General features: G+C 41.1%; 1 protein-coding gene across 3 annotated transcripts in view; it reads right to left on the bottom strand.

Annotated features, from left to right (window-relative positions):
* The window catches only part of Nbea (neurobeachin), a 515411-nt gene that overhangs the window by 21781 nt on the left and 470354 nt on the right, over positions 1-23276 (bottom strand). For 2 of the 3 annotated variants that reach the window (XM_087899501.1, XM_087899502.1), the window contains exons 48-52: positions 22232-22399; positions 7230-7292; positions 6819-6908; positions 4371-4563; positions 2932-3003 (exon numbers count right to left, since the gene is read on the bottom strand). In XM_087899501.1, the coding sequence (XP_087755627.1) occupies positions 2932-3003; positions 4371-4563; positions 6819-6908; positions 7230-7292; positions 22232-22399 (586 nt within the window). The remainder of the gene's footprint in view (positions 1-2931; positions 3004-4370; positions 4564-6818; positions 6909-7229; positions 7293-22231; positions 22400-23276) is intronic. The other variant, XM_087899503.1, reaches the window with a different exon arrangement.

Genomic DNA, 23276 nt, shown 5'->3' with positions numbered 1-23276 from the left:
ACCTAAATGCCCCTTGACCGAAGAATGGGTAAGGAAAATGTGGTACATTTACACAATGGAGTACTGCACAGCAGAAAAAAATAACAACATCTTGAAATTTGCAGGCAAATGGATGAAGCTAGAAAACATCATTTTGAGTGAGGTAACCCAGACCAAGAAAGACAATTATCGTATGTACTCGCTCATAGGTGATTTTTGAACATAAAGCAAAGAAAACCAGCCTACAAATCATAATCCCAGGGAACCTAGACAACAATGAGGACTCTAAGAGAGACATGCATAGATCTAATCTACATGGGAAGTAGAAGAAGACAAGATCTCCTGAGTAAATTGGGAGCACAGGAACCATAGGAGAGGAAAGAAGGGGAGGGGAGTGGAAGGGAAGGGAGCGGAGAAAAATGTATAGCTCAATAAAATCAATTTAAAAATAAAAAAGGAATAAAAATAAATAAATCACATGCTGACTCCCCATAGGAGGAGGAGGAGGAGGAGGAGGAGGAGGAGGAGGAGGAGGAGGAGGAGGAGGAGGAGAAGGAGGAGGAGGAGAAGAAGAAGAAGAAGAAGAAGAAGAAGAAGAAGAAGAAGAAGAAGAAGAAGAAGAAGAAGAAGAATTTGAAGGTAGATTCCAAAAAGTTTCATCACACATACCCATCAGGGTAGGAAAGTAAGTTTGCGCTTCACTGATGTAGAAATGGACCTTTGTGCGTCTGTGTGTTGTGTGATCAGGGTTTTTTGTTGTTGTTTTTTTCCTTCTTTCCTTCTTTTTTTTTCTTTCTTTTTTTGGTTTTCCAAGACAGAGTTTTTCTGTGTATTTCTGGTTGTCCTAGAACTCACTCTGTAGACCAGACTGGCCTTGAACTCACAGAGATCTGCCTGCCTCTGCCTCCCTGAGACAGGGGATTAAAGGTGTGCACCACCACCTCCCTGCTAGAAATGGACTTTCAATGGTGCAAAATTGTTAAGATTTAGTCTTTTTCCTCAAGGAATATACATTTCTTTAGTAACAATAATTATTCACAATCTATATCATATACTTAAAAACTATGTCAGCAAACTCAATTCTTCCATCAACAAACGAGAACAGATAAGGGATCCAAGAAAGTAATTTAAAACATATAAAAGTATTTAGATGCTTCCGGTTTTATACATGCATGATATGCTTCAGTTCATTAGTGTCCAGTAAGAACCAGGTGGAGGTAAACCTTGAACACAATCAAGGAGGATCTTAATGCTTGCTCCATCTGTCATTTGCCCACGGCACATTTCAATCCACAGGAATAGCTGGCAGAGAGCTGCTGGTGTGATGTGGGAAGCCCACAGGGAGCTTCAGGTCAGTAGCTTTAAAGACCTGGGTTGTCAACACACACATGGCCTTTGCAGCATGGCTGGCAGGGGAGGAGACCAATAAAAGAGATGGGAAAGCGATTGGGGGAGAGAGAGACAGGCAAAGAATCAGTGTGTAGCACTGGGAGTAAATCTGAATATAGCCAGGAACTCAGAGACATCTATGATTTCCCCAGTGCCTGTCTGGATGCCAGCCTGTCCCCTAAGCTGAGCCATCCTTTCAGGCAAAATCACTTCCTGAATTCTTAAACAGGAAGTGCAGATGTGGAAGGTCACCACCACTAGGCTCTAATGCCAATTAAATCACTGAGCTTTTATATGTAGATATCTACTAAAGCTGTAAAATAATTGAAATAACTGCTTGGTTAAGGTAAGGAGTAAAAGAGAATTGACATTTAGAAATATAGGTTTCTAAAGTAATCCGGAAGTCCTGGGCCGCTGGAAAACCGCAGAACTGGTGGCTGGTTACTGAGAGCAGAATCAGTAATTGTCCCATGGTCACACATTAGCTACCCATTTCATTTTCAGTGTCTGGAAGACAGACAAACAGCAAGGACAGACTCAGAAATCGTCTTAGTCCAAAAGCTTGTATCTTTGCAAGGCTGTCTTGCTGGGTGAGAATAAGAAGAAGCTAAGACCCGTCTGTCAGAACAAAATGAAAGCTAAACCAACGGAAGAACAGAATACCACTGCTTATACACAACTTAGCAACTTCTTAAAGCGTTTCAAGTTTTCTTTCAGTTTAATTTTCTAAATAAACCCACAAACCAGGAGAATAGACATCACCACAAACCACTTCACAGATATAAAAACAAGGGGCAAGGCATGTCTATGGACCACACAACTATAAATCGTTGTAGCTCAGGAGTTTGCAATTCAGGAGCCTTTACTTTAAAAAACAAGTTTAGCCCCATCAGCTAGAAATTTGTTTAGAAGGTGTTTTTCAGTATTAATTTCCCTTAGCAATTTCTTTACCTTAATATAAGGTTGTTAAGAATATCTGAGGCTTAAACACTGGACAATGTGTAATTATTTGCCTTTTACTATTCAACTTACATATCTCCTAAAACATCAAGGAAATGGCATAAAGAGTTGGTTTAATAGCAATGCATTCTTGGATTGCATGCAGAGGCTAGCAAAGCCCTTTGTGACAATTAGTTGTCATTGTCATGCTGACGTTGTCATGTATCACTCAGCTGTATTTTGAGACAAACAACCAGGTGAGAATGTGCAGATAGATGAGATTTTAAAAAGCTGCCGTGGATTCATTGATCAATGACTGCCCTAGGCTTAGGCATTTGAACACTTGGCCCCCATTTGGTGGTGTTTCTTGTGAAGGCTGTGGGATCCCAAGGACCCTTGCTGTAGGACGCACATCACTGGGGACTGACTTTGAGAAGTTACAGCTTCACCTCACCTCCTGTTCACTCTCTTTGTGTTTGTGATCTCTCAGCTTCCTGCTACAATGCTTCCCAGTCATGAGGGACTCTCCCTCTGGAACCACAAGCCAAAACAAACTTTTCCCTAGGTTGTTTTTGGTCATGAGTTTCACCACAGACATAGAAAATAACAGATATATTAGCATACCAATTAATGGGTCCATCTCAATAGGAAGATGATGTGCTTGATCCAAGGAGTATCCTGGGGCTCCTCTGAGGCCTAAAGAAGTGAGTATAGAGAGCTGCCATGAGATTATCTGAAAAGAAGCCTTTCCAAACAAGGGTGTTTTATGATGCCACATAAAATGTGCATTTTTTAAAAATTTGTTCTGACTCGGTTCTATCATGTGACCTCATTGAGTCCTAAAAAGTCACCACAGCAGGAACTTTAGGTTTTCCTTGAGATGTGTTATGAAAAGCGGTAAACTGGACAAAGAGAGCATCACAACATTTCTTACAATGCAACCTGTGGGCCTGGAATACAAGACAAGGCTGGGCTTCCATGGAATGGAGCCACGTAGGCGCTGCGGCTCTCCTCTGAGGGGCCTTTCCCAATAAAGTGACGAGTCAATCCATGTTATAAGTTGAGTCTCACCTAAAACTTTTATCCCACTTAAGTTACTTTTGGGACTGACATCTGGGGTCTGAGTTCATTTGTCATATTTTTACATAAGGCTATGAAATAACTATACATAATATTCTCGAGCAATTTAATAATTTAGCCCTTTATAGTTTTTTTTTCTCTTAATGAAAAACATTCCTAGGAGCCAAGGCCCCATGAACAATGAAGTCTTCTTTTCCCATAAGATGTCTGCTGTACACTCCTGGGCAAGCAGAAGCTGTGCCACCCCCTGTTGATAATATCACCAAGAATCACAAACCAGAGCCAGGCACATATAAACTCATGGAAGTGAAGTGTGGTATAAATCACTGCCCTTTTCAGAGTGAGGTTGACATCAGTGGAATTGAAAGATCCAGGTTAAATCAGCAGGACTCATCTTTTCAGTCCTGGAGACAGTGGAAGTCCTAAGACTTTGCAGGAAGCCATGAGTGGTGAACTGGCCCACTAAATCATTTGCTCACATCCATGTCTGCCCTGGTTAAATAAGGATCAGTATGTCTAAATGTTTGCGATGACATTATATCACTTCAAGATGTGCCGGCTGGAGCCCTCACAGTTGAATGTGGAGCAAACACATGTGAAATGACTGGACAATTTCAGTGTTTTCATTTTCTCACAGACAAGCTCACAAAGCTAGAGATGGTATCTGTCTTGTTCCCCGCTGAAATTCAAAGCCTAAGACTATTTGACACATAATGGTCATTGAAATATTTGCTAATGACAAATAAACTAATGCCATTGAAGGAGGATGGTTTGAGGTTGTTGCCTACAAAATCTAGACAAACCTGCTCTGTTTGGAAGATTGTTGGAGTGCAGAGGAAGAACGGAGCCATGCCTAAGGAGCTAGGATAGCACTGTAGCAGTGGACAGACTGTGCTGCCAACTGGGCCTGACAGCACTCTGTCCTGCTGCTGTCTGTCTGTAACGACACCTTAGCTCTGTGGTGAGTACTGAGGCCCACGTACCTACTGTGTTGTGCCACCTGTTCACAGCAAACAGTCTGCTGCAGGTCACTGTCACCACGGCAGGGATAGTCAGGTGGGGCAGGGTGTTGGCGGCCACATGGGTCACAGGAGAATTGGATGGAAACTTCAGCACCATTATCACATCCTGCTGCATCTGATCTTTAAACATGAGCGGGCTCTGTGGAAGGAAACACTGTTGAGTAGAAAGGGGAGAGACAGAAGGAAACAGAAAGGATAACTTGGTTAGTTCAAGGTCTAGGTGTAGGAGATGCAGACAGATAAGGCTAGCCTGAGCACAGCCATCTGAACGGTCTCCCTGGCCAGGGCACCCCAGATAGAGCAGCTTCACCTGAAGAAGGCACAGAGAAAAAGGGAACAGGGTCTCTTAAGTCACTGAGGCAGTATACTCTATTGCTAAGAGTCAGCCTCAATTTGTGTATGGCCAGATTATCACATAGACAGTTAGCTCACAGACATAGCCACAAGATGCATCATAATTGTTCAGGGAAGTCAAAAAATCAATTTGATGGGAAATTATTCAATCACTGACTGATAATGTTAGCATGAAATATAAAGTGATTTGGCTGGTAACTGTCATCTTTATTGGGCTAACCTAGGGCCAGGATATAAAGGGTTAAAATACAACCACCTGGTGCTCTGGCCAGTGTCTCCAGGTATCTGGGCTCTATGCTGACCTGTTCAGAGTTTATGCATTCTCCCCGATAGGTTCAGTTTACTGATTTCTTGAGCTTTTCTTCTTAAACACCTAGTTTATGATAGCAGATGCTTTAAGAACTATAGAGCACTATAAACTCTATTATACAAAAACATAAAATAAGAACGCTGGAAATAGACACTACTTGGTTTTTAGCCATGTTTGAGGATTGTCTCTATAGAGCATGAGCTTAGAAAGCTTATTTTCTGTTAACAACTCCATGCCAATTTGGCATCCAATAATTCCTTGTAGGAAGGTAATGAGTTCTAACTGGGCACTTCCCCAGGATAGTTATCATCATCATCATCATCATCATCATCATCTTCATTAAAAACAGAGAAAAAGTAATATAGACTAGAATTCTCCCACCAAGTCTTTTCATAAGACAGATGCAGGAGACTTCTTAGGCAGTGTGGAGCTTGGCCCTCTAAGACCACATCTGGTCTGTACCACGGCTGAGAGTCATCTGGGAACAACCTGTGTTCTGTGCAAATCTTTCTGTTTTGTTACCCAGAATGATCAACTGCAATCAAAAGACACCCTCCATAGCCCTGGGCTGAGACTACATAGATGGCTGCTGTGGAGAGAACGTTTAAAGCAAGCATGTATATCTGTTTTCCCAGATACTGCCTGCTTCTTGGCAGAATTGAGGACACACCTGACACTGTGTCTCACTGCCTAGTCACAGGAAACCTGGAGGGCTCAAAAGTACATTAAGTAACTGTAGGAGATAAGCATTTCTTCCATCAGAGAAACATTGGCTTATAGGCTTGCTGACGCCCATCCACTGCCATCCTATCTCAGAGTTCCTCACTGAAGAGCTTGTCTCCAAGATGGTGGATACACACAGATCATTAGAGAATTCATTTGCAACTGTTTCTGCCTCAAAAGATCTGTACTTTCATTATAAAAAAAATAGTGAAAGATCACAGTTTAAAAAATACATTAGAAGTATCTCAGCAAGATTTTTTTGCCTTCATTGAATTAAATAAAAAGGAGAATGTTTGCTATATGCTGATAAACTGAAAAAGGATTGCATTGTTCTAAGAATGGACCTTTAAATTTTAGAATATAACATAAAGATTACATTTTTTCCTTGCACAGTAGGACTAATGGTCTAATATGGTCAGCTCTTGATGATGCCAGTTAGTATCTATTGGGGGCTTACATCCCAAGGGCTGGCCTACGAGAGGTTCAGAAGCAGGCCCTAGATTGTCAGAGCAGGGATGCTCCAGATGCCGAAATGTCAGCACACAGCTGTTAAGTACTCAGCCACAGTCACTAGGTAGTCGTGGAAATGGTGTTTGGTTCATATCTGACTTTGGAGCTCTTATTTCTAACCAGCCTGTTTGTCCCACAGTCACTTGGCAGGAGCCACAAATTGCCTTTAGAATCATTCACTTTTCTTAAAATGAACCACTCTTCTACTGACTTGTGTTTATACTGCGTGGTAATTTACAGGTCTAATTTGATTTGGGGCCAGTGTGTGTGTGCCTGTGTGTACACTAATAGGCTTAGGGAGAAATAGATGCTGTCTTTGTGAGCCCAAGATTGGGCTCACTTAATCAGCAGGACTGAAGAGTAGAAATCACACTTCCTACTAGCATGCCCTTGAGCTTCAGAGTCATCAGATAAATGGAGAAGCCTCTGAAAATATTACTGAAATACCATTTTATTTACTTTCTACCTGTGTACAAAGGAGAGGAAAATCCCTCCACATGCTGATGCCTTACCAGGTGCATGGCTGAGCTCCGAGGAGGATGTGGCTCGATGAGCAACTGAGATGGCGTCTGTCCAAAATTCTGTATCTGTGCTTCCATGGCCTGCAGGGCAAGGAGGATGACTGCCATAAGCAATATGTGTCAAAAGAGAGGTCAACACACTCTTGACAACGCAAGTTTAGCTCAAGTCAGCCATAAAAGGATCTAAAAAAATTCTAGAAGTGCTCTTTTCTCAATGTGCAGAATCCTTTGAGTGTTAGTATTTTGGGGACAAGCTTCACTTCTTCTAATCATGCATCATTTAAGCACAGGACTGTTCTCGTTACCAGAAGCTGGGGTTAAATGTGGAAACGCTAACCTGTGCATCCATGCATGCAGTTAAAGACCAGAAAACACCTTCAATACTGGATACAACACAGGTACCTTAACAAAGTCCTTTGTAAGGAGGAACGTGTGGGGATCTCTAATGAAATAAGCTTCTGGAATCTTCACGGAGAAAGAGAATGAGACATAATGTCTACTACTGACATGAAATAACAATTCAGAAAATTGTACAATCCAGTCAACACAGAGGGCAATCTGAGGTCAGAACTCTAAGGCTTTGGTGTGGCAATCAAATAAAGCAAAGCTTTCAATACAAAAGCACATCTCAGCTTGCTACTGTGTTTTAAGACAGATCCTGGGGATATTATTTATAAGGTATAAATTAGTTTCTCTCAGCTTCCCCCATGTAGACTAGAGAAAAGTCACTAAAAAGGAAAAAATTCTTTGGGTAGCTTGAGCTATATACAGCGTTTTATTAAAACCTGTGCAGATATGAATATTAAAACTGTATGGCTCCCATTAAAACTAATTTTCACCTCAAACTGTCTGGATCACACAATATAGCACTGCTTGCATGTGCGCGCCCATGTGTCTGGATGTACAACTGTTTGTTCAGAGACTTAAGCATTTCTCCTAAACATAAATTTTATAGGTAAAATATTTCAACATATTAAATTAGACTAATAAGATTTTTCCTGAGATATTGTAAATGTGTAATTTAAGTCAACAAGGAAAAGCACAATATTTACTATGATCATTACTTTGTTACCACGCTAGTTTCCCCCTACTATCATGTGCAATTTGGTGCACATAAAAGTGAAATACGAAACCCACTGCTGGGCGCTGGAAGGAATGCAGGTAAGCGGGTAGATGGCTCTTGACACAACACTGCCACTAATTGTATCACTATCTACAATTCTCATTTATAAAGTACTTAAATTTAACCATATGTCCTTCTACACTGCATTTCAAGAAAATGTTTATCAGTAAAAATGTGAACTTTCAAATTTATTAGCAATATTAAACATGAATGGATCATTATCCACCATATTTTAACAACTGCATAAAAGGAGCTCTGGTTCATTTATTTGCAGCGACGATGGGATGAATTATTAAATCTCCTTAAGTGCTGTCCAGTTTTAATGTAACATTTATTTTCATGACATCCATTCAAATGCAAAGTGTGACTATTCAGCTAAATTGTATTCAATAGGTACCACCACACTGTCTCTCCCCATTGCGAGATTTATGTTTATAAAAGGGAAAAGAAGACCGTTTCTAGTTGGCTTCACATTATTACAATAACTCTTGAGAATTATTTGTGGAGTAAACGATAATATTACTGTTAAACCAAATGCCCAATATCAACTAAAGTCTTTCTAGCAATGGATACTGTGGGTCTGTACTTTCACTCTTCCAAGAAAAAGGGCCTTCTGGGGGCGAGAAGACGGGGCTAACTCAACACTTCTGGCCTTCAGTCGCTGCCCCAGACACTCACTGAACGAAGAGTGAGCAAGCATCTCCCACTTACTTTAACTTTGTTTCACAAACAGAAGTATTAAAATTATGCCAGAAAAATGTTAAGATGCTGGTATAATTTCCAGAAATTTCTTGTTTAGTGCTCTCTAGTGATCCCTTTGGCCTGAGGCAGAGCATTCAAATCCCACATTTCACTTTTGGGGTTGCGCTTTCTTCGTTCCAGATGGTTTTGTGCACCAAGGGACTGTATTCTAGAATTTATCTATTAGGTATCCTGTGTTCCTGTCTTGCAAGTAGTCTTTCCCTTCTGAATCAGAAAACTTCAGCTCTAACTGATGTTAGGAAAGCATGGTTCCACCTTCAGTCAGTGAGACACTGGTGAGGGAGCCTGCTGCCTCTCTTCTATCCCTCTGTACCTTTCCCTAAGGGGGGATGTGGTGTCTCCATGTTGAGCAGATAGGTACTGGACAGCAGACCAGCCTGCTGTGATGTAGGGCCCATCAAACAGCTTAGGAATCTGATTAAGTCGCAGTCCTCTATTGGTGCTGTCCTTGGGCTGGGACTCCACAGATCATCACCAGCTTCTCCCATACTCTCAGAGTACAGTTCCTCCCTCTGTGACAGAATTGAACACATGACTATGTGTCTGTTTGTTTTCTCAGCTTGACTCTCTGCAAGTAAGGACTATGGCACAGTCTTCCAGTATTTGCTGACTATAAAAGTGGGCACTAGAAAGGTATCTGGGCCAAGGGGGAAGTTGGTTCAGAAAACAAAAAGCACATGGACCCTGGGATAGGGAAAACACAAGAGTCCATTACTTACAACAGTTCAATGCCACTGCAGCAATGAGGTTGACAAATCTGAATGCTTAGTCAACATCCACTCTGCCCTCAGGAAGTCTGCCGCCCCGGAAGGAAATCAGAAATGCACATGAATGCACACAATAGGGAGGACTGTGGTGGAGACAGGCCCAGACTGCATGTTTCACTTGCTTCATCCGCCTGGTTATTGTAGATGCTGGCATATGTGAATGCTCTCAGAGTCTAGTCATTCTGAATGCTCAGGAGTATATATAAGCAAGGTATGTAAGTCTAAACTTTGGAAATGAGTTGGTCAACCCAACTTCCTTTACTAAGGAGTGATCCAGTATCAGAAGATGTTTGGAAATGAGTTAGCCAATGTAATTTCTTTCACTGAGAAGCTATTCACTATTAGAAGATGTACATCTGAGAGTCAAATAACTCTAGTAACAATCCTGTATGAAACACGGCCGGCACAGGTAACAAGTGCAACAACAAAGTAGATGCCAAGCTTTCGGTACAAGTCCCTCGAGACACAGGCCCCACTTGAGGACCTCCAACCAGCAAGCTCCACCTACAGAACAGACTCAGCCCTCCAGACACAGGTGGCCAAGCTCCACCCTACCTAAGAAAAAGCCCAAGCTCAGAACTTGAACCCACCAATCCCTGAGCTCGAAATCCCACCAGTCCTGGGTTTTCTCTAAGCTCAGGACTTCAAACCCCACCAATTCCTCCTGGAAATCTCTACCCTGGAAAACTCTGCCCTCAAGAAACCCCACATAAGCCTGCCTCTCTCTCAGCTCTTTGCTGCTTATCCCCAAGCAGAGGCGCCACCCTCCTGTGTTTTTCCCAATAGACCTGTGTGAGGTTTGTTGTATGGTGTCATTTTGTGCTATTCCTTGACTCCTGACAGGATGTAACACTTGCATTGGGGAAACTTTTTCCCTCAGAGCTGCAACACTCACACATGGCCCTTGGTGGACAATCTTTGGTTGGTGACATGAAAACATGGGTTTGCTTAATCTTAGAAAGCTGTACTGCTTTCTGGTTTGTGATCTCTAAATTGGAATCATGGGCTTTTAAACTACATTAACTATTGTGTATGCACAGATACGTGTGAGCCACATTTGCAATGACCTACATGCCGAGATCAGATAATAACTTGATATAATCAGTTCTCTCTTCCCACCGCGTGGAACCTGGGTATTGGGCTCAGTGGCTAGCACCTTTACCTGGTGAAGGTCTTCTCTTTATCAAGACAGAGGCCTTAGGGATGGAATTGGAAATTTCCTTATCTTGGTCTTTGTGATGGTTACAGGAATGTGAATGCGCATGTATAGGCAACCTTCTATCTCTCCTTAGCCAACTGCCCCAATCCACACCCCATCAAGTTAATCACTATCTACATGCTTATCAATATTTTCTGGAATGTCTAGTAAACTAACCATAAGGTAACATTTTACTTGGGTGTCTTTGTGGATCAACATAATGTCTGTGACATACATTCCTGTATCCATCACTACTCATTTTTATGTTGAATAGTGTCTTATTATCAGCTTAGCACAACTTAAATTTTGCAGCTATTGGTAGCTTCGAGTTTTAAAAATAATTCTAGCTATTTAGAAACAGTTCAGAAAAATGTTGCACAGTTTTGAAGGAGGTAGGCAGGTACCACTGGAGGAACATTTCAGTGTGGTGGTAGGTATTACCATTGAACTTGTATCTTGAATTGGGGAGGCTGCTATGGGTAGAATGCCCAATTGTGCTCCAAATTGAGGTGTTGACTTGTATACTTACATTTGTGAACCTGGAATGTAATGGTCATTGCTAAAAATGAAGAAACCATTTGGAGTTGTGTGGTCTCTAGGGTATTCATGGACTGTAACTATTGTACACTAGAATTCCTTATCTTATCAACTGATTACAGATGGAAGATCACTTTACTTTTCTACTGTGAACTGTTCAGATGGAAATAAAAGTTCAGGTTGATTTTTTTTTTAAAAAATTACAATTGTTCTACAGTAATTGTGAACAATTCTTTTTATTACTCAGTAGAATATTCACTGGTCAGTCATTAAATGCTTAGCATCTGTCTCTTAAGCATCTGTCATGAAGTGTGTTATGAGTCTGTAAGGACAAACAAGTCCAGGAGTGTTAAGAGGCAATACTAAATGACACACAAAATGAAACTAAAAAGCATGAAGCAATGTGTGCAGTGGTGATAAGAGTTTGAGCTGGTGAACAAGTGTGACGTAACTATATGATAAGCAGACATGTGTGCTAATCTAGAAATAAGAAAGTAAAGTAGCCAGAAACAGTATAAAAACTTGAGGCTTATGGCCAGAAGACATTCTCAAAATGACTTGCTAGACATGCTGTCAGAGTGGTCATAGAGATCCAACGAACCAGCAACTTCACAGCTGAGACCGTCCAAGAGCCAGAGAACTAGCTCTTGCCTGCGGATCAAGACTTGCTGATCCAGAGGTCTACGTCGAGAGCCACGGACCATTATCAGGTCCAGGTCGTATACACCAATGCCTCAGGTAAGATAGGATAGAAGACCTTGCCTAGGACATAGGAACCCTTGCTGAATGTGTGATGTGATTGATTGACTAGGATTGTTATAGGTTTGATGTTTACTTATATCTGCCATAGGAATAATTAGAGATTTAAATGATTGTTATAGTTTTGATGTTTGCCTACACCTGCTATAGTAACAATTGGAAATTTGACTATTGGAATAATAAACTTGTTCCTAGAACAAACACTGTGGTCATCCTGAGTATTTACTTGCAGACCTCTAAGTAAGGGCAGAATGTCCACTCAGGAATAAGGCTCACGACAAGTGGGTATGTTCAACACTGCAAGGAGATTTGAGCATTTAGGATTCTGCAAGGATAGCCAGGCAAGGACACAGAAATGCACTGTGTGCTATGCAAGGTTGAAGAAATAACTAAGATGGCGGCAGGTGACTTTTATTTCCAGCACACACGACCTCTGGTCTTATTTGCTTAGTTGTAATATAAAGCTCCTGGTAGGAAAAGGACCCAAGAGGACCACTTTCTTTGTAGTCCTCATTGTCCTTTGTCTTGTTAGACTTTTATCAGTAAAACACTCTGGTACCCACCAGTCAAATTACAGTTAGTCACATCTTAAATCAGGTCTCCTTTCTTACTGATTTTCAAAGGCTCTCTAGATTTGTCCTTCTCATTAGTCAAGGCTGGTACACAATGGCGCCCATTTGGAGGCAGATGGCACCAGAAACTGCCTTAGTTCCCAATTCATGAGTTAATGAGATGCCTTACACATAGCAGCTATAGTGTAACACACTGTCCTCTCCTGACCACTGATCACCTTGCTTAACTGTTTTCTTTCCTCCTGTAATTGCCCCCCCATAATCTCATAGTGCACTATTAGGAGGTGTGGCCTTGTTAAAGTAGGTGTGGCCTTGTTGGAGGAAGTGTGTCACTCTGAGGGTAAACTTTGAGGTCTACTTAGATTAAGAAACCTCCCAGTGTCACAGACCACTTCCTGTTGCCTTCTGATCAACCTGTAGTCTGCACCATGTCTGCCTGCAGGGCCATCAAACTCCCCACCTCCATTCTCCCTGCCATGATGATACTTAATGAAACCTTTAAAGCTGTCCTATGCCAATTAAATGTTTTCCTTTATAACAGTTGTTGTGTTAATGGTGTCTCCTCATATCAATAGAATCCCTAAGGCACCTTCTGACAAAGTTTCTTCTCTGTGAACAATTTGGCACTAAATCCTTAGAAGAGGAGATACACAAGTAGGTTATATGTGCCTGTGTGTTACACACATGCCTGTCCAGAGAAAAGACTTCATAAACAATGGAAAGTCAAAATCTAGGACACTTGTAGCAGCCCCTTGCTGGGCAATACATAAAAACAAGTTGACTCTGTCCCATAATATAGGTAACCTATATATATCTTTTTTCATCTATAGAATCTTTAAAACTAGTTTTTTCTTCCTCCCTCATTCCCTGTAAATCCTCTTTCTCCTTTTAACCCTCTGTTGTCAACCTGGTTGACATAAAAAAAAAATCCTATCAAAAAAGCTGCTTTCTTCATCAAATCAGCTAATGTTAGCAGGTATCAACCAGGAACTCTGGTAGGAACAGTTGGTTTCTCCTCTGGAAGAACAGGGGTGGAGAAGGTCACTGGAACAACACTTGAATATGCAGCCCCTCCCCAACCATTGATATGCAATTCTACCCTAATTTCAGGTGGCCAGCTGGAGGTGTGCCTCACCTTGAGGTGCGGAAGTGTGTAGCCTGGGGGGATGTTAACTGAGAGGGCCAAGTGAGAGCTAGCACCTGTGTTAGAGGCAGACTTTCCAATGTGGCTGCTTAAGGGTCACCAACTCTACTCAGTTTTCAAAAAAATTAAAGAAAAAAAAAAGAAGGAAAGAAAGAAAAATAGTGTTTGAGAACTCAGAAAAAAACTTTTTGACCATTTTACCTAGTGCTGCACTTATCTTGTTGTTACAGTGATTTTAACATTTAAGAGCTGTTGTTTCCATAACCAAACACAAAATATAAATTTGACATAGCAAATGTATCACCTTTCTGTTCTACCTGTAATTCTTCCTACATCACATAAAAAATTAGAATATAATGCAACTTTGAGAATGATCTAAAGAAAGGTGACTTTAGTGGTGGAATATATTTTAACTGATAAGCTTTGCTTTTGGCTTATTGTTGTTATAAAACAAGATCATGTAAAGCATTACTTTTTAATGTTGGAAAACTAAGAATAAAGTAGATCAAGAAAGTAATATACACACTCTATCATTTCTTGCTTTTAAACATTAAACTATATAAAAAATTAAAGAGTTGTTTTATAGTGAACTGTTTCTAGTTCCTCAGAGAAACCACAAACAGAAATAAAAATGTTTTTATTATTGATTTAGTAATCACCTACATTAAGACTAAAACAATCTATTATGGCAAAATTATTGGACATATAAGCAACTGTTTCCTAACTTTGGTTAAAAGAAAAGAACTGATTTCCATTAGCTGGGAAGGCTATGTTATCCCAGGCTTGCAGGAGCAGCTCTGGTTTATTGTTGCCTGCCTTGGTTTTTGAGAGGACATATAGCTCCATCTCCTTGGTACGATCAACTGTAATGATGTTACATAAGTGACATAACAGAAATCTATCCTAACAGAAAAATCTCCCATCCAGAATATTTTCTTTTTTATAATAGGTACAGCTCTGCTGGATGGCACGTTCTCTTGAATTTTGTACTTGAAGTTTACTTGTATTCAAGTCCCAGGAACAAAGCATGGGTTTTTAATGCAGCTGGTAGTGGCTGACCTGCTTTGGGTATCTAAAATACACTGGCTTAGCTGGAAGCAACATTTCAAAGGGATGGATGCTGTTCTGGACACCTTTCTTCTTCGGCTCTGATCCACAGGCCTCCACAAACCTTATCACTACACTCCTTGCTCTTGGCCTTTCCCCCAGGTTCTGTGGAGAGCCCAGCTTAGCACAGGAGACAGAGGGTTGAGGGATTTCCTGTGTGTTTCTCTTTGCCAGGTCTTGGTTTAGCTGTGGCTAGACTGGGCCCTGGCCTCCTGCCTCAGATCACAGTTTATTTAGAACAACACATCTCTTGCTATATCTCTCTTCCAGCACGGTGCCTCTCACCTGGGGCCTTGGTGCGTTAGCCTTCAAGGGTTTTGCTTTCTCTTCCTGAACCTCTGCCTCCTGCTCACATCTCTGTAATGAGGACCATTATCACCTATTATAGCTCTATTACCTCTTATGGCAATTTTAGATGCACATAAAACATGGTTTATTATTTTAACCACTTTACATAGAGTTGTGTAGTGCTCAATATCGTCACAGCTCCTTAGATCTGTACACACTAAACATAGCCCAGCCCTCTACTCTCTTTTAATCCCTGGCAACCCCCATTCTACTTCTTCCTCTGTGACAGTGGCTGCTGCAGACCTCTCTTCCAAGTTGAATATTTGTGTTTATATTGTGGGGAAGAGGGGTGGAGGTGGGATGTTTGTTGCCTTTTTCTTTTGTTTTGCTTTGTGACCAAATTATTTTACTTAGTACATGTCCCTAGGGTTCATCTATGAGGCAGAGGTTTTCTTTGAGAGGCCATGTGCTGATATCCTGGAGATTAGTAAGAAGGTAACCAGTGAGACATGCTGCTCACCTTTTCTACACGTCAGGACAGGACAGAGTAAAGGAAAACTGTTCTCCACCAAGAGTCACTTTACAGAGGGCCCTGGTATAAGCTCCCTGGGAGTGCAGGGTCTCTTTGCAGTCTACATTCACCAATGCCCAGAAAGAGATGGTGTCTTAAGGAGGCCTTTGTGTTTGGGGTTCTCTGCTCACTTCAGTACTTTTCTTTCCTAAATGGAGTACTGAACCCCCAATGGCACAACCCAGAGCAGCCCCCTGTCAAGCCTGCCCTGCCTGAACAGCTTTCTGTGAAAGCCTTCTCTGCTGGTCGCTCAGGAGAGAAGGGGGAGAAGAGGCTGTGGGCAGAGCGGTGCTGAAAGTAGTGAGAGGAGACAGGCATGCAGGTGGTAACCTTGTAAGCTGGAGTGTCTAATCACAGAAGAGTTACTGAAAAAGATAAAAAAAGCTCAAGGTTTGGCTTAGTGCGCAGAGCACAGTGACACAAATTCACCAGGAGGTGACATCAATATTCCAAAACAAAGCATGTCTTGTTATCAAGCCAAACTCCTACTCAATATATCACAGTATTAATTCAACAGAATAAAATGTCCCCTGGTTTTGATATAGATGGGAAACAATAATTTAGAAAGACTACATTGAGATTTCAAACAACTTTAAATTGGGCCATTACCAATGCGTCTGAGTCTTTACATGAGTCCTGCACATCTAACTGAAATGACTGAGTGATATCCATTTCCGAACAGAAGCAGATGACAGTGTAATATGACTAAGCTCTATGCTGATGGGAGATGAGGAGGTGTCGCGACAGGGTTTCTCTGTAGTTTTGGAGCCTGTCCTAGAACTAGTTCTTGTAGTTGGTCTTGAACTCACAGAGATGGAGCGGCCTGCCACTGTCTCTGGAGTGCTGGGATTAAAGGCGTGCACCACCACTGCCCGGAACAATTAGCATTTCTCATTAGCACATAATGAAAATAACACAAAGAGGGGGGACAAAGAACTAGCTATTATACATCTGAGACTGACTAGCTGCACCACATTGCAGGGAGATGAAGAAACTGACTAGCTAAGACACAGTAACGATCCAATGAGAAAAGAGAAACCCAAATTACAGATTAGCTAAGCATAATTCAATGCGTGCCGTTAATTTCTTTAATTTCCCACATTCAAAGTTTATTAACAAAATCTACATGTAAGCCTCAGTGCTGTACATATGAAACACATGGATTTGGGGTCATGGTATTTTCTTCCTCCCACCCAAACTCTGAGAACACCTCATGCCCACTTGAGCTTTGCTAACCAAAACATAGGGGTGTTCTTTGCATTTAATTTGGATTTTGAACATGCCAAAAATTTTAAGGTAGTAAAGAAGAGATTTACTTAAGGCAATCTGGGAGACCGTCACCAGCTATCTTTTTGCTCATTTATTGCAATCATGAAAAGCTCTTTAGGAGAGAAACCCTAATCAACCAGTATGAAGACAGTGAGACCCCATCACTCTGTGAGTGAATGCCAAGTGCTGCAGTCCAGTAAGGTAGCTTGTTCATGGCTCACAATCAGATGACTGAACTCACAAATGCTTAACCTACACAATGAAGGCAACATCCCTTGCTGATATCCCCTGGTTACATCAAAGGAAGCCATCAGGAGTGCAGGGAGGAAAGGGCTGATAGACATAGAGGAGTGTGAGCACAGAAGGTAGGGCCATGGGAGCTGTCACCCGTCTTTTCATTGACATCATGGGTAAATGAAGAGTGCATTGATTTTTTTTCCCTTATGAACTTTATGAGTTCATCTCTCTGGGAAAGTCAGCAGCAGCTGTTTTGGATACAGACACATCTGTCTTGCTGGTTCTTGACAGCCCTATCATGTTAGTGCTCTGTAGTAGCAAGGAGCATTTCAGCAGGAAAATGAAGTGAAATTGAAGTGATGTAGCCTACCTCCTGTGGGCATGCTCTTCTCATAGCACACAGAGAGCAGCTCTGTTACCCCTGGCAGATCAAAGAGAGATCAAAGCAGGGCCTGCCTAAGTAAAGACAGCTAGATGGAAAAATAGCACCTTTTTTGTGATTGCTGGTAATATTAAAATGTATTGAATATTTTAAAATCTGTAAATATCTAGACACTGCCTGGCCCATCTGTTCTGGGTATCAGTTGCACAACACTACTTGGCAGGCTTGTGTCTACCTCTCCTGCCACAAAGTACTCTCTTAAATCAATTTTCTTTTTGGTGAGGTTGGTAACAGGTATGATGACAAGTTTTATGTCCGCTCAGAACTTATCGCTATAGTCATGTGTTTGGTGTGAGCTTGCAGCTTCTGTCAGGACACTGACTCCACTCTTTCCTCTTGTTTCACAGGAGCAGCTTCAGCACCAGCGCCATAGTAATGCTCACTTACTTCTTGAAAACTAAGGACAGTGAACTAACGGAGAGATGCTCAGCAGTTACGAGCACTGGCAGCGTTTGCAGAGAACCTGGGTTTGTTTCCCAGCTCTCACGTGGAGGCTCACAACTGTCTGTAACTCCAGTTCCGGGGGCTCTTATGCCCTCTGCTGGCCTCCATGGGCACTGGATGCATGTCGTACATATATAAATCTAAATTCAAATAAATTTTTAACAAAGATAAACTACTGACATTGAAAGAAAAATTATAGCTATAAATAACAACTAAGGACAGAAATAATAACTTAGAACAAGACACACAGTGTTATCTTTGTATTAATATCCTTAGGAGAGACAGGAAAGACACAGTAGGTGTTGCTAAGATAGCTGTGGGCATGGAATATACGTTTGAAACAGTGGATGATCCTGGGCTGGAGAAGCAGATGCAGTGAGATGAAACTGGGTGACCTCCATTATACTGTTCTCTCTACATGTATAGAAAAGCGAGAGTGTCTCAAGTAGATCTAGCACATCTTATGTAGAACAAACCTCCAACTTCATCTTCTTGGGCTCACTGGGCAAAGGCAGCTGTCTCTAAGCCTGAAAGCCTGAGTTCAATATGTTTAGAAAATTAAATCTCTAACATCAAGTCCCCATGGGCCCTGCTGAATGCTTTTCCGAGTCACGTTAGGGAAGCTGACGTTCTAGCCCAAGTTCTAACAAGCTCCCAGGTGCTAGGATTCTGCTGGACTCTGGGTCACACTTGAGGAGCAGGGAGAAAGAAAACCACAGCACCCCATGGCTACTAACTAGAACCCTTTTTTCTATGCAGGTCACCTGGTAGGCACAAATATGAAGAAAATAGAGGCTTTTATTAATATGGGAAAAGGAGAAGAAAGAATATTCATTATCACGCTTCAAAAACCACTGCCCAAACAGTTGAGCCATCACGAGAAGAGAGCCCAGAGGATAATGATGTCAGACAAGACTTAGGCAGTTTAAATAAATCTCACTCTCCAGCAGACCTAGTGTTTACATATTAAGGAGCTTTGTACCAGAACTGCGCTGTCATGTTTCTGCCTAGAAGCTGTCAGGATAAAGTTTACTATCAATTACTGCTTTACAAGTATAAAATAAGTTAAGCTGTCATCATTTTCTCTGCCAGAGATCCTAAACTGTCAAAGAATGCCAATTTTTAATCTGACACAGAGAAGAAAATTATCTGTTATTCTGACCTCTAATTTCTTGACATTTTAATGCCATAATTGCTGTGGTTAGTGCTGGTTCATGACTTCACCTGTCAGGGAAGAATGAGTCAATAACCTTAAGCTATTTCTCAAATTTTCGTAGTAACTTCAAAGCTGAAAATTCTAGGCAGATCATAGAATTTTTAAACAAAGGGGACATATTAGTCTTTTATGGTGATGTTTAGCATTTTAAAAAACATTATCTTAATTAGTCAAATTGACATTATAAAACAAACACAAAAAACTAGTTTCCTGTGGTCTTATATATTAATGATCTTTGCATTAAAAATATCAAAATAATCTACTTTTTAAAGGAGTCTGTGTTCAATCTTTCAGACTGAAGCATCTCTCTCAAGTTAGGGTCTAGTTGGGCAGGTCTACAGGGTTCCAACAGGGATGTTGAAACCAGTACTGCACCTCTCCAGGGGTCTTTCATGGTGATAATGTGCAGGGAGGGCATAAACGACCATCAACCATAGACGCACTAGCTTCAGAGCTGTGTCTCACGACCATGGAGGCTGAGTCCCACTTTGTAGAGCAACTGAGATAGTGAGTGAGATTCCGCACTCTGGCTCTCTTCAGCTATCCGGTAGCTCTTGAGTGGTTTGTAGCTTTTGCAGAAGACTGTTCTTCAAGCTCGTAAATGGTAGGACAGGACATTTTGTAGGAACATGTGTCATTCTAACTTATTTACTGACATTAATGGGAATGTATGAGAGGGAATGATGGTGGGTAATAGGAGAGAAAAAAAGTTAATTCATATTCCTTAAAAGCCCTCAATCTGTTGTTTGCATCACACTAATGGTCTCTTGTTGCTCTTGAGGAGGTGAAGCAGCTTCCTCAGCAATCCTGAATTGATAGTGATCTTCAAAGCCAGTGCAAACACCTCTGCTGACCTGTGTTAGGGCCTGTGCTAGCTGGAGGGAGAGGGTGTGTTACGAGAGTATCATAGCTCTAAGAGACGACAACTCAGACACCTGGGCAAGGGTTTGAGGAGGAAAGGACGCACAACCTAGTTTGGGTCTGAGGCTGGCAGCGTTTCGGCATCCAGCGAGTGTTTACACAGAAGGAGATGCTCAAAGGAGCCAAGTCCTAAACAGAGACATCCGGCCTAGCACTAGACAGTCTGCATCATTTTTTATTATTGGGGTAATAAAAACTCATAATGTAACAGATTCTGTTCAGAGCATCAACATAATAAGCAAACACAAGGCTGGACCCGTTTTCGTCCAGCAAATCAGTGACGAGCACACATTTTGTGCTACAGCTCCCACAGTGTGATGAGTAAGGCTTGTGAACCACTAATTGGCTTTGCCACTGTCCAGAATAGTGGTGTGACAGCTGAAGAAGCAGACACCTTCAGTGAGGTTCAAATATGCACTTTAATCATGGAAGGAATGTCTCAATTTGAATTCTGGTGTTTTTTTCCTGGCCTATTTGTCTCTTTTTCAACTGACATTTAAGGGGAAAAAAAAAAAACAACAAAAAACCCACTTTCCTATCACAATATGAATGAATGATACCTAGTGGTTTTCCTCATATTCAATATGTTCAAATTTGTATTTTGCCTAACATAATCAGCCTCTAATTTCCCTTTTAAATATAGAACTTTGTTGTAGATGGGAAAAAGCATAATAAAATACCCAGGACCAAAGATGTCCATGAAGTTTATAAATAAAGTCCAAATTGGAACTGGGCTTGGACTGTAAGAATGAACTATTCCAATTTTCCCTCTTTCTATTATAAAAGTATTCACTATGGTTGGTTGAGAGAGTGAGTACCCTTGACTCCATCACTCAGAGGCAGAGGCAGGTGGATCTCTCTGAGTTCCAGGCCAGAATGGTCTACACAGTGAGACCCTGTCTATGGAAAAAAAAAATGTTGGAAAAGATGAATTTTGTTTGTTAAAATATTATAAAATGGGTCTGTGACAGGCAAAGATGTGTAGCTTTAAAAATTACTTCCCATCAAATAAGCTGATCAAAATTGAGGTATCCCTGAGGGCACTAAATTCGGCAAGTGTAGTGGTCTCTGGAGGATATTTCTCACTTTACCAAACAATTTTACCATACCCGGGTTCTCCCTGGATCACTCACCCTCTATCTGCTCCCACTCCCTTGTGCTTATGCTACTGAGCAACACCGCCTTTAATAACATGCTTGAAATGTGTTTTCCAAGTGTTCTGCCCCAAGGGATCAGTGATCGTGTGCTCTCTCTTCCTTTTCTTCTCTGCTTGGAGCATGCAAATTGAGTCTTTATTTTATAGGATATGTAAGAAATGGATACAAGATTTTTTAAGAGAGCTTCATTTCCCAAATCTGCACATTTCTTACCTCTGAAATGAAAACTGAAAAAGCATCCCAGTGCCTGGAGATGCAGCCACGATGGCTTGTTTTGCATACAACAGATGGCAGATTGCGGTTAGGATGGAGGGCAGGAATACAGTCTCCTTGTATTAGCACTTACCTAGCAGCTGCTGCATCTTACTCTGCCCACCTAGCCAAAGTCATTTTATGCATGGGAAGTTATTTAAATGCTATTTAATATGATTATTTTCACTTAAAAATACTTAAAATTCCAAACTGTTAGCTACAGACTGAGAACTGTTCAGGCTGAGAACAAATGGGAATCAAGTACTACAATAGCATCCACTATACTGGTATATCTCTTTGAATGATCCTTCTAGAAGGTTGCAAAGTTGCTTTTGTTTTTAAAAACAAAACAAAAACCATATTGCTTATTATTTTATTTTAGGGAATTACTCATAGTTAAATATTCATCTAAGCCTCACCCATTAATAATATACTTAATTATGCATTTTAATGAAGATTTGGAAGTAAAATTACAGTTTTGCATTAAAATATTTGAATTTAAAAAATCCCAACATATTGGTCGCATTGCTTGCTTTTGATACATTTCCTTTTTTTTTTTTTTTTTTTCCATTTGTCAAAAGCCTGAAATCTATGTGTAAAAGAGTTAGGCTGAAAGTTTTGCAGCTCAGGATACCCACCTCCCGGAGCACAGGATCTGTGATGCTGTCCAGGTTCACGGAGCCTTCATAGGTCAAGTAGTGGAAAACATTCAGAGCACGGACTGCCTCTGGCCCTCGTTGTTTGTAGCCAAATATAAGGTCGATCCACTGATGGAGCTGGCAAGAAACAAATTCACTTTCCAGGGCCTGAAACAAATCAAGGAAAAATGAGACTGCAAATTTAGCAAGGCTCCATATCACTTTCTTACTGTGAAATATTCGGTATAAATAAGGACACTGTGCCTTTACATTCTATTTGATTTGTACATATTAGATCTTCAGTCCCCAGAAGAGGCAGAAGACTACCTTTAATAAGGCACAGAGCTAAAAAAATTTCTCTTCACAAAATGTTTGCCATTCTCTTGGCTCCATTATGTACACAACATAAATGTTCATGTTAAATAATTTTTTTTTTACAAAAACACACTCATGCTCAAAAGAAATTAACTTGCAATAGCTGTCTTAATGCCACTGTATAATAATTTCACTTCTAATTTTTAGACACTAGTTTAAAATTAAACCATTTTATATGAAACTTTGATATGGGTTTATTTTTTATGTATGAACTCCTCCAGCTTGCCTCTAAGATGTCTAGAAAGGAAGACCTTTTTCCCTTCTTCATGCCAGGAATCAACTCAGCTGATACAGACTTTGGGAAGCACCAGGCAATCAGGGACATCTGCTAGTCAGTGGGGGAAAGTAAGTTAGAGGGTCAATGAGCACGGTGTCTGGGAAGGGTTGAGAAGAAGAGGCCCTTTGTGTTTAGCTCACTGAGACGCTCTGAGTTTGGAAATGGGCAAGTTAGGCAAGTGTGTGAGTGACTTCCTTAACTAGGCTCGGTGATGTTTTTATTTGTGAGGTAATTAGAATAATGTGATTTTATTTAAGAACCACTAGAAGCTCCCTGGAAACACTAGACAGGTGAACTGGAGTCGGTTCAGACATGGATGGAAACTGTAGTCGGTCTCTGCTGTCGGGAGTAATCCACTCTTTCTGGTCCAGTCAGAGCAGGCAGGGTGCCAAC

This window comes from Myodes glareolus, chromosome 20 (genome assembly GCF_982192425.1).
Source record: "Myodes glareolus chromosome 20, mMyoGla1.1, whole genome shotgun sequence".
In the NCBI taxonomy this organism is placed as follows: domain Eukaryota; kingdom Metazoa; phylum Chordata; class Mammalia; order Rodentia; family Cricetidae; genus Myodes; species Myodes glareolus.
The sequence above is the reverse complement of the archived record's forward strand: the minus strand, read 5'-3'. Positions and strand labels throughout refer to the sequence as shown.